The sequence below is a fragment of the Phoenix dactylifera genome, chromosome 5, assembly GCF_051530095.1.
Source record: "Phoenix dactylifera cultivar Ajwa chromosome 5, Ajwa_hap1_PhDact_Kaust_v1.1, whole genome shotgun sequence".
Taxonomy (NCBI): Eukaryota; Viridiplantae; Streptophyta; class Magnoliopsida; order Arecales; family Arecaceae; genus Phoenix; species Phoenix dactylifera.
The window spans coordinates 886,290-898,824 of NC_143194.1; the positions used below are offsets into that span (position 1 = coordinate 886,290).

The following is a 12,535-nucleotide window of genomic DNA, read 5'->3' on the forward strand; positions in this document are numbered from 1 at the left end:
TTTTGGTTGTCACTTCATGCAAGGGCACTTTGCAATAAGTAGCATTGGCAATATATATCTTTTTTTGGCAGGAAAATTGGTCGAGAGTGCACCTGGGCCATGATGAGAGGGCTGCTTTACAGGTACTCTATCTTGCTACGAGATTTTGATATTTGATGTATCTTAAGTAGTTACAAGATTTTGCAATTTTGATATTTGTTTATGTAACATGTCAGACTCTTATCATTGTTTTTTTAGGTTGATGTACATGTTGTGTGGAATGCACTTGTTTACATATTTGTTATATGAACTTGTGTGTTTTTTCATACTTTTGAATGTGCATCCTCGCATACGTATGCATGTTGATTTTATGTCTTGTACATATCTAAATATATACCAGTGCATGCATGCATACACCTTGCATGCTCAAATACATGCCTATCAAAGTGCGTTGTGCATGTATGATTATTTTTTATGTTTTACATAACCAAACCTAAAATCATAACCAAGTAATGCCCACCTGATAGTTATCACTTCATAGTTTTGACTGGTATCATAGAACATCTAATGACATGGGCTATTTGGTTTTTCACAATGCATTACATGCACCATTGGAAGTGCAAATGTTGCTCTGAGGAAGACATTCCACTCCAAAGTAATAGGGATAATAAAAAAAGTTGTTACCTTTGGAATAAGTACAGCACATATGAGTAATACTTCAAATCAGATCAACAAACTTGAACATCTGATTGTTTTGTTGTAACTGCAACTGCTCATATACTTTCATGTATATGTAAAATTTTTTCTTCTATTGGTATACTATTGATTTTCTACTTGAGGTTCATTTTCTGCTTGTTCTCTTTACTTTGCCATGTTTAATTTATTTTTTTAACTTAATAATCTCATGTTGGCTGAACAGGAAGAGATATCATTGTTACAAAGGAAGATTGCATCGTTGGAGGAGGAGCTAAGTAAATCATGTCAGGAAGCAGCAGATTATCAGCAACTTAATTGCCAGTTGGAGAAGGTAGTAAGTTTTTGATTCCAAATTCTAATAAAGGCTAAATGATTGGCTTCTGTGACTTAGTTGCGTCTGTCTTCTTGACATTCACAGGAAATGAAAGATCTCAAAGAGCGTGACCAGCAGATGAATATTAAGGTTGTATTTCATCTGAACTAATTGTAATTATGACAGATTCTTCTTATCATACATTGCAAGTTCAGCTGTTGAATATCAAAATTCATATTTATATGTGCTAGATACCATTGAACTGGTTGATATGAACTAGGTAAAGTAACCTTATAGCAGGCATGATTCAACCTCACACCCTAAGTTGGTCAATGCTTTTCAATAACTTTAACCATATATCACTGCATAACATTCCACCATTGCCAATCTTGAGTCTTGACTATGATTGCATCTTTATATTGATTGACTCCACTGTTGACTTCAAATATCCTCGCCTGTCATCTTATTTATTCCAATACCATATAGGTCTTGTTAAGAAGAGCTGTTTTGAGGTACCTTTTAGTCTTTAGTATTTTCTGAAGCTTTACTTTTATGTTAGTCCCATATGTTCCGGGCTATGCTAATATTAGACTTCCATCCTCTAAACTTCTTCCACAACCTGCATTAATGCTCGTTTTATTCACTTTTAATACTACATTATCTATGGATAAGATTGACCATGAGGCCTCATCTAGTTATTAGTAAGGTTTGTTGTACCGGTCGGTTCCATACCATACCAGACGTACCATACCGAACCGTTACACTACGCAATCTCGTACTGTACTAACACTCGGTATGCTACGCAATCTCGTACCATACTGACACTCGGTACACCTCGTAGTCTCGTACCGTACTGACACTCGGTACGTCTCGTAGTCACGTACTGTATCGATATTTGGTATACCTTGCCATCTCATATCGTATCGACATTTGGTACGCCTCGTTATCTCGTACCGTACCGACACTGTAATAGGATGATACTGTTATGAGGTTCGATACCGAGACGGTGAATTTTCGTTATTAGGGTCATTCATGACAAGTATGGTATAAAGCTTAAGGCCAGTGCTTGGTATTGTTCCTTAGAGCTTAGTACTTGCCAATCTTGCTATCATTATTGTCCTTGTTATTGCTTGCTCGTATATGTTCTTGATACCTCAAGGATCTTCTGACATACCAATGCCAGTCTTGGGTTGAGATAGTATATAATGCATATGTATTATGCTGACATGTGGCCTGTATGAGCATGCAGTCCAGTGTGTGTCGTGGCTTAAGCATGCATGATATGCAATACTGGGTTACTTTCTCTAGAGTTCTAAACATATATTTAAACTGATTCATTTAAACTAATTCATGAGATCCTTGAACTGCTGAGCCCCATAAGTGTTTTAGTGTGCATTTGCATGTTCAGGGCATAGTATGGAGTAATCTACTTTGCAATGCAACCATTGATGCATTTAAGAACAAAAAAAAAGATGCTTAAATATTAACTAATAACTTATAGGACAACTAATAAAAATAAAAATGCTACACATATGTATAAATCTTAAGATACTATAGCAATTAGCAAGCAATACCTCACTTATACAATTAATACTAAGTAAGATGCTAGTTGAACAGGCCTTATTCATATGAAGTTTCAGGCGTTACCCATAAAACATTTGAAAATGAATAAATAATGCATCATTAGATAATAGTTTATTCATATGAGCATACGACACATACACCTCTTTAACCAATTCCTTTTTTTCCTTTTTAATGTTCATACACATTTAACCTATTGTTCTTTCCTTCCAAATTCTTCTTTCTATTTTGTAATCATTAACAACATGAGCGCATAAATAAGTGGACATCTCTTCTAGAACAATGATATGTACATGAAGTAATCATAGCTTAACTTTCTCTATTAAGGATTGGAAGGTGATTTTTTTTTTTTTTTTTGCACTTCAGTCTGTTGTAGAGTGATATGTTCTGGATGCGTCTGATTCTAAAACTAGACCTTCAAAATGAGAATTTATACCTCAAAAGCAGTCAAATTAAAGGGCCAAAAACAGAGAAATGTTTCTTGGTCCATGTCAATCAACATCGGTCCATATCTAACTGGTGGCAACCAATATGGATGGGCACTGACTGATACACATGGCATAGTGGAAAACACTGTTGTGCCATGCTAGTATCTATTTGGCATCAAACATACTAGCAGTATCAATATCTTCTCTCCTTGCCTCAATTTTGATTATTATGGCGCCTAGATATATACTTGTACATCCAAATCTGCCCTTTAGGATTAGGTAATATATTTCATGAGTAATAGTTAAAAACACAAAGAACATGCAAAGCAGAAGAAAAAAGCATTGGTATCGATGCCATATTTGTCACTTGACTTGTCTTGGCATGATAGCAATAATTAGAAAGGAGAAATGATCTGCATCTTGTATTAGTAGACATAATTCATAGGATTCTTTTCTTTAAAAATTCTTTTTTACTAGAGTCCTAAACAAGATGATAGCCTCGGTGGTTGAGCTTTAGAGATGCTTAGCCTTTTGATGCTTTCATGAATATGACATGCAAATTTCTGTTTCCAAATCTTTCTGGTAAAATGTCTTGTTTTGTGATTGGTCTTATTTTTTGTTGGATTTTCTTCTCTTTCTCTAGCATCCTCTTCCATAACTCCTTAGGTGGCAAATATGTTCGAAGAAGGATGTAAATCTTTTAGTCAAGTATGGTACCCTCATTTTTTGATATACATGGTATAGGTATGTACTTGCATAGTGACCAGCTAGAATTGAAACGGAAAAAAAGGTGTACCAGTACCTTAAAGCTTAGTACTAAGTGATGTGGGATTGGCATGAGATGGTTCACCAATAATTTTGTCTTGAGGGCTTTTTAGGTACCGATTCCTTGCTAGTACAGTTAGGTACTTAGCTTTACATGCAATGTGGCCATTATTTGAATCTTTTGAATTGATTCTTCGGTAATGCTTTCCCATTGCTTAAATTCACATCTAGTTGCATAATTTGCTAGTCTATTTCCAAGAATAAGAACAATCACCCATAATGCATTTGCTTTAATCTCCACTAGGCCTATTATTACTTACCAACGAGGCCAGTCCTAACAAAAAATTATAGTAAACCATCAAGAAACTACTCAATCAGTAACACAAATCTGCATCTAGTAAGATTTATGCATAGAGGATACATTAAATACTCTATCGACTGCAACCACTCATTGAGATCAAATCATCATTATAGCAATGTGAGTCTACCAGCTCTTTGTGCATATATTCCTGTCGCAGATGGTTTTCATGATCATGGTTTGAAATATCGAATATTGAACCGATATCCACCACAGGTGGCTACAGTATATCATGCTGTGTGCCGACAAGGAGTATGTTGGCATGCTTAGAGACAAGCGATACAACCCTGCTATGGCTTATTTGGCCTGTATTTTTTTTTTTGCATTTTTCTTATGTTTTATTATCTTCATGTTGTTCCTGCAAGGAATATGTAAGAGTGTCGACTTAAGTGACATAGTCATGGTTTTTGGTATGTGCTGAAGTTTTGTGTTGCTAGTTTATAACAAAGCATTACGAAACTTGCAACTAAAAATGCGTTGTGAACATATGCAGAATTAAAAATTGAAATGCAATTGGAGTGCTGGACATCATTAAATTAATTAATGTTATGTTTTCAATTTTATGAAGGAAACCATTTTCTTGCAGCACATGACATTACTTGAATTAATGATTATTATATTTTCAATTTGATTAACCATGCTGTTTGCATTTCTATGAAATTATTGAATTAAAACTAACAATTTAAGTGACATCTTAGGCTTAAAATATTGTGCATCAAAAACATATCTGGAACACAACTTGCAACTTTCTACCAATTTTCCTTGATTTTGACTCCATTTTTATGCTCTAGTGCATGAACCTAGTAATCAAAAATCATTAGATCCACCAACAACAAAATTCTCACCATGTATTTTCAATTGGAGTTTACGTCTTGGTGCTGGCCATCATACCTATCTAAGCTTTGGTCGGTATGGTACTAGGATATTCTTGTCCTGGTTCTTCAGTTTTTCGGTGTCCTAGTACCATGCTAGGACACTTTTGTGTTTTTTGTTTTTTCATTTTTAAACTTTTTTTTTGTCTTTTATGAATTTTGGCATGGATTAATGATAGAAAAGGGAGTGAAGGACCTTGCTAGATATGCAAGGTTCTTGGTGTCGAGGAGGCCATCTTAGTGAGGGCAGGCTGGATTTGGGCTGGCTTTCCTCCTTTCTTTCTCTTTTCTTTCCTCTTTCTTTTTCTTTCTCTAAGCCTAAGGCCCTTTTGTGAATGAAGATAGGAGAAAAGAGTGGAGTAGGGGACGTGGGAAATGGCTCTCTTTTTCAAAACAAAGGGACCCAGTTGGGTCTCAAATGGTACTAGCCTATCTCGACTGTTTCCAAGTGAATTGGGTGGGACGTTCTCGCTATGAAATGGTGTGGAGCCAACGGGTTGGTAGTGCCATTACCTAAGTCATTGCATGGTTGCACTAGATAATCTATAGATTTTTCAAAATAATCTTAAGGAGGGTCAAGAGAGGAATTTGCCAAGTTAGAATGCTTTTCTATATTAAAGACCCATTATTGTTGCTCCAATCATGCAGAAATTGCATCTGTAGGGTTTTTAGTTTCTTCTTGTGCTCGTTCCCACTTTGAATTGGTGGAAACAATGCATTAAAACCCTTTTAAACCCTATCCAAAATGGTTTGCATCATGCAGTTCTCAATACGGGTCAGTTGGGGCTCGATTGATTGTTATCCCTGTTGATACAGGTTTTTAAGGGCCAATATTAATGGTACTATAAGCTTGTTCATAGAACAAACTGAGTTTGGCCACTTTCGGTAGTCTCAATTTGACAGTCTAGGTGCATGGACATCTTTAACGATCATTATTATAGAACATGAGCCCACTCCAAGTTGCTTGATGATAATTAATTGGAGGGCGGCAAGTGAACTAATATGAACTTAATCCTAGCCAATTAGTAAATCGATTTTTTTTCTTCATGTAAAGAGATCAATGGTGCCCATAATTTGGTGACAAGTATCTGCATTTCTTTGACTGTTTGATCAAAGAACCAGCTATATCCGAGCAGTCAAGAGGACTGCTTTATGTATTTTCATCTATAAAACTCTTACTGGGTGGGAATTGGAATTTACCATATCCACCAGTCACAAAAACTATTGTTGCTTTACTTTGATAAACAGATGGAGCCATGTGGGATTTCCTAATCACAAATGTTCTTTTATAGGTTATTAGGTTTATTTAATTTAGTCGAGCATACGGTGTAATATGACATGCTTCTATTCTTCTAGTATCCTTTCATGACACTTTCTATCTATTCACCTTTTCTAGTGCTTTCTTTACTAATATAACTAAATAAATACACATACCTACAAAATGCAGTATCTCCTTAAAAGTTATGAATTTGTAAATTATATCCTTAAAAAATTCTTTGTTCAAGAACTCTTTGGTACACCAGTTTTCCTTAACCTCTCCAGCTTTCACTAAAACTATTCTACCCCATGTATTTTTTACAATCTAGTGTAATTAATGAATGAAGGTTATGTGCCAAGTTTCTTTTATATTTTTCAGTTTCTGGACTATTCACTCATCTTCTCTTCTGCTTGTTCTAGTTAATAGGGTTTTCTTATCATATACTTAGCCTAAAATGAGCAGCCATATGCTTGCTACAGTGCTAAAAGGCTGGGCTTGACAAGTGCAATGGCACATGCTTGGGTCTTGGGGCAGCCAGTTTGTGCGAAAAATAATGCTAAAGGTTAGGTCTGTCCCTAGTCAGCCCCTCCAAGGATTCTGGATTGCCAGGACCATAACTGGGTAATGGCCCTGTCTATACTTAGCCTAAAATGCTTCTATCCTTTGAAGACATTTCTGATTGAGGATTTAAGCGTTGCTGGCGTGGCATGGCATGTTATGCTATGCCATGCAGGGTTGACACATGATGTGTTGTGTGAAAACAAAAGCTCAATACTTGCTTATTTCCATACCCAGCCATATACAGGGTATTGCAGCACAGTAGCACACATGCACGACCATGTCAGCACCAGCCTGGGATGTTATGACACAATGGGCATGAGGGGTGATCAAAGCTTTGTTTCTAGTGCAGGACCTTATTTGGTAGAAAACAATAAAATATTTCTTATGTTTTCCCTCAAAATCCATCTTTAGATCTTGTTAGGGGTTATGGTCATGCTATTTCCTATTTGAGAACATCATTTTGAGGAGTCCAAGTCAAATTAGGACAGTATTCAAAGGTCGATGAAGTCCAGATATTAAAGAGAAAATAAGTTGATCATGGGTCTTAATTCCTTCATAATTGCTATTGTAGGAAAGTGTAGATTTAATGCAAAAGTCTTTTAGAGCCCAGTCCCTTTATGAATTCTTTGAGCCTCTTCCCTTGAATTACTTCTAACATTTGTATTTACTAGCTACTGAAGTCAGTCCAATTAGATGACTGGTTCAGTAGTCAAATTTTAACAAGGATAAATTTTTTTATTGTTGAAATAAGTTAAATTGTGGGTTTGAAAGTTCATTTCTTCCTGTTTTCCTCTATTAAGTAGGTTTTAATTGTCCATGTGGGAACCGAATTGGGGATTCTACGGTACCCATGCCTTTCAACTGTATCTAATCTGTTTTCAGTGGTGGATACTGGTATTAACTTGATAGGCAAATTAAACGCATTAAGCCACCTGACAGAAGCAGTGAACCTGCTCTAAATATTCTTTATCCTTGGTTTCTTTCATCATTTCTTCTTTTGTTTTGTTACATGAAACTTTGAAAAGCACATGTTTAACATAATATCCAAGCTGATGGGCATCTCTTTCAAAAGTAAGGTGGCATGTGTTTTTTAAGGTTGGTTCAAGTAAAACAAGCAGGCATTGCAATAATCCAACAGATCTTTGAGCTACTTACATGACAGATATAAGGTCTAGATGCGACAAATATAGGGGTATAGGGTTATGTACCTCTATATATCATGGGGTTCAGTCCATGTTGGTTTGTATCGATCCATGCCAGTGCATTCCTGCTGACACACACAGGCAGACAGGCGTGCACTGACACAGACAGTTATGATCCAACATGGAACTGTGAGCCTTGGCATGCCATTGGGCACATGACTGGCACTGCTCAGCAGAGCATGTATTCTGCTTGGTCACCATCGACATGGGCTTGACGCTTGGCACTTTGATCGGAGCTTTATATTTTTGTAGTCTTAAAATGTGGGAGCTAATATTCAAAGAACTGTTCAAGTAATTCAATGGTTATTAGTAGCAGGGACTTGCAGTAGAAATTACTGAAGGAAATTTATTTTGGAATGAAATTGCTTATTCACATTGCCCTATTTATGTGACAAACTTGTAGCATCATTGGATGCTTGTCTTAGAATAAACACTGAAACAGATTAAATATACGTGTAATGAGAAAACATATTTGTTCTTCATACCTGACAGTATATTTTGCTAGTGCGTCTCTATGATATTTAGGATTCTTGCTGTACCATTTGACACGACAAACACTTGTCTTTTCCATCGTCTGATCAGAATCATCAGATAGTTTGGTACAGATGATATATTAAATTATCTTGGTGTTATGTTTTTTTTTTTTTCACGTATTCAAAAGACAAAACATTTGGATATGCTATATATCAATCTAATTTCTCTAACTCTGAAAAAAAATAAATTTTCTAATTCAGAAATTAGTCTATCAGATTACTGCTGCAATCCTTCACATAACTCATGTTGCAATGATTTTGTTATTCAATGCAGCGGATAAAAGTGCTATCCGATTTGCTGATATCTGTTTCAAAAGCTGAGAGGCAGGAAGCAAGAATGAAGATACGACAGGAATCTTTGAGGCTTGGGAATGTTGGTGTTATCAGGTAGATTACCAAGGTTTGCTTTTTAATCAGGGAATACAAGACAACAGATGTGGACCGGAGAATTTAAAGCAATATTCAAATGAAACTTAGTTTTTTTTTTCCATTTGAAGTTTTCATCAAATTGATATCAAGATGGAATATTATCAGTGTAATCAAGATGGAATTTTATCAGTAAAGTTTTATGTATGGTAAAAGCTGTGACCTACAACCTTCTAGTTTTTGAATAAATCCCAGCTTCATGATTAGAATAGGAATAGAATAAGATTTTTGATTTTTGAACATGTGAATTCACTGAAGATTATTGGTCTGGTAAAACAACTTTATTCTTTGTCCTTTCTATTTTTGCTTGTGGTTTTCCCAGTTAGTGTTTGCTTCAATTATCTTATCATTTTTTATGGGTTAACTTTGTTTCTATACGTAGAGACTAAGGAAACCAAAGGATCTAACTTTTTGAATATTGAAAAATACTATCATTCATGGTCGGCGGAACTGTTCCGAACCAGGCGGTTTGGGGCGTATCGAGCCGTACCGGCAGCGGACCGGAACGGTTCTGGCAACCGAAACGAAAAGCCATCGACGGAGGGGGAGAAGAAAAAGGAACTAGAGGAAAAGAGAGAGTGCAAGGGGGGGAGGGAGAGGGAGAGGGAGACGAAGGAAGAGAGAGGGAGGTGGAGGCCGGCCGGCGGAGGGCCGTGGAGGCTGGCGAGCCGCGCAGAGGAGGCGGAGGAGGGACTCTGTCTCCTCCATGCGGCTCGATGGCCCTTCGTCGCCCTCCTCTCTCTCTCCCTCTTTCCCCCTTCTCTCTCTCTCTCACTTTTTCTCTTTCCCGTTCTCCCTCTCCCCCGCCTCCTCTACTGTGTCGGTACAGGCCCGACATGAAACGGTACGGGGGCGTACCAACCCATGCTGCCGAGCAACTAGTTTGGTCCTCGGTTCCGGCACAACAAATCTTGCCATTATTTGTTCAAGTTGGATGAGATCTTTGGTTACAGTTGTGTTTTCCTTTTAATTTTGTTCATGCTAACAACTCATGATTTGTGCTTGCCTTATAAGTTAATTTGCATAGCATAGGATGGGAAAAGGCCTTTTAATCAATTTGGTAATTTTAATATTCATGTTTATTTTGATCTTAGAAAAGTTTTATTGATAATATAATTCAAAATCATCAAGATATATAAAGTGAATATTATGAGTACACTAGGAGAGAGCTACAAGTACAAAGATGAGGAGACAAATTAAAATTGAAAACCAAGAAGTCAATTGAATAAGATCTTTAAAAGACTTTCTATAGTCACCCATTGTTTCATATTCTATGAACTGTATAGCACTAGAATAAATCCTTAGGTGACCATGGTTGTGGTTATAGTTAATTTATGTGAGATCATCATTTTTTAGGCTTTATCATCTACCATAGAAGGCTAGGGGAGGACTTGGAAATGCGCTACAAATTTCCTTGCAGTATGGGACAAATTTTTGTGAGATATTTTACAAGTAATGTTAAGTCTTCAAAGAGATACAACCTCTCTTGCCATTTTACTAACTTGTCTTGAACAGACTTATTGTCTTTTACATGAATACTGAGCTGTTTGGGTTCGTGAAAGTATGTGTGTTTACTATAGGTGGAACCCATAGAATATTCATGCTTTATTTGTATTGCAACTTAGTTTGAGTTTTGATCAAGGTTCAAGTCCTAGTCAATACCGAATTGTATGGGGCATCATGGATCAAGATGTTGACTAATTGGGTCTTGGGACTATGACACACTTGAGAACCAATCCCTTTATACAGGTTTCCCTAGTTGGTATTGCTTGGAACCAACCAGTACCAACCAGGATGTGGATTGACACCATTTGGTATTGGTTGATATTAACCAAGATGTGTAGAAAAAGCACCTAGTCCCTTTTTTCGGTGGGGAACAAGGAGAGGAGAGGAGGAATAGGGAAGGGAGAAAGAGAGGGAAAAGAAAGGAAGAAAACATGGGTTGTCGCACCGACCATACCGAGTGTATTGTACCATAGCAATAAGGTACCAGCACCATGCCGAGGTTTAATATGGTGCATAGGCCGAATCGGCCTATATCGGGTGGAACCAACCTGTTATGCTCGGTTTGTGTTGTACTGACTCTCAACTATCCAATTTCAAGTAGCACAACGGTTGAGCATGGTAAAAGGACCTTCAACCTCATATCCAAGGTCTTAAATACCAGTGAAATGGTGGGGCATCCCACCTTCCTAAGTGTATAGGACAGTGTGCTCAGTATTGGGACGAGATGAGTTGAGAAATGAATCGGGATGTGATAGGAACATCCATCAACCCAAGTGCTGATACATGGGGCAACTCATTCTATGCAAAAACCAAAACAACCTTGTATCATGGTATTTAAAACCTTGCCTGTGTTGGTACAAAATCTATTGTACCATACCATACAAGTAAGGTACTGTATAGTGAATCTTGGAAGATATAATAATAAAAAAACAAAGGCAAAAACATTAAAACCTCATCTAAACCTAATTTATGCCCTAAAGAATGATAAGAATAATGAATAAAAGGTGTTTGGTACACTTTGGGATGCCAATGCGCCCCAAGTTTTGGTACCGTACTAAGTAATATGGCCCCTAGTAGATACTCGTACCTTGACTAGGACTTTAAACCTTTGTTCTGATTAATGATGATTTTGGAGTGAGGGTTGGTCCTTTTCCAATACATTCACTTCAATTGATGATGAATAAAGAGTTTCAAACTTTTTGAGTAGTGTACATATCACTTGGAATTCATGTTGTTATTTTCTTTGTAGTCCATCCTTTCTTGTATGATACCACACCTGTATTGTCAACATTATGTTCTGGATATAGTTCCCTATGAAAGAAAGATTGATTTAGTTTTGAAAGTAATTTTGCATTGCTTCATGGTGGGAGATTCTGAAGTCTTGTTAATGCAAGAAAATATTAAGGCCATGACAAGATGCATTTTTTTTTTTCTGCTCATACACATGCATCACTTTCTATTTGGATGAGTAGGAAGTGTTCTTGATTTTGCAGTCTCACGAAATCTTCCTTCCTTGCCTTCGATTACATCCTCATAGGAATATTCGTGTATCTGATCAACTACTCTTTGCGCTTTTAAAACAGATATACATGAAATCGGTGGTGACTGTGTTGATGTTATTGTATCATTGTTCTGTTTGCTGCTTGCCTATTGGGTATTTTGTACCATTTTAGTTTGTAGTTTCTTCTATTTTTGTTGTACACTAAATGTATTATATAATCCCATGACCACTTTTCAATAAATAAGTGGCTTAAGGGCAGCTCTCGAATGTTTCGGGTTCTAGTCCTCCTCTCTCTCTCTAATAAAAGCAATGCTTTGAATTGATTGGGAAGCCAAGCATGCTTGAAAGTTGAAACCATCATATAAAAGATCATTCTAAGCATTTACAGTAGAAAGTGTTTTAGCTGGAATAATTATAAAGGATACTGCTCATGGAGGTTATTAGATTGGAAATGTTATCAAAATTATCCAAGTGATGTAATATACAAGATGGATATTGAGGGCGGTAAATTTCATTAACAATCAATAGAAATATGGCTTACACCCATGGTCGGGGG

The 12,535-nt window shown here is 36.7% G+C and overlaps 1 protein-coding gene across 1 annotated transcript in view; it reads left to right on the forward strand.

Moving 5' to 3' along the window:
* Positions 1 to 12,535, forward strand: part of TSL (Protein kinase superfamily protein) — a 36,127-nt gene that overhangs the window by 9,305 nt on the left and 14,287 nt on the right. Inside the window, exons 4-7 of the mRNA XM_008791647.5 lie at positions 72 to 122; positions 899 to 1,006; positions 1,094 to 1,138; positions 8,821 to 8,933. Coding sequence (XP_008789869.3) covers positions 72 to 122; positions 899 to 1,006; positions 1,094 to 1,138; positions 8,821 to 8,933 — 317 coding nt within the window. The remainder of the gene's footprint in view (positions 1 to 71; positions 123 to 898; positions 1,007 to 1,093; positions 1,139 to 8,820; positions 8,934 to 12,535) is intronic.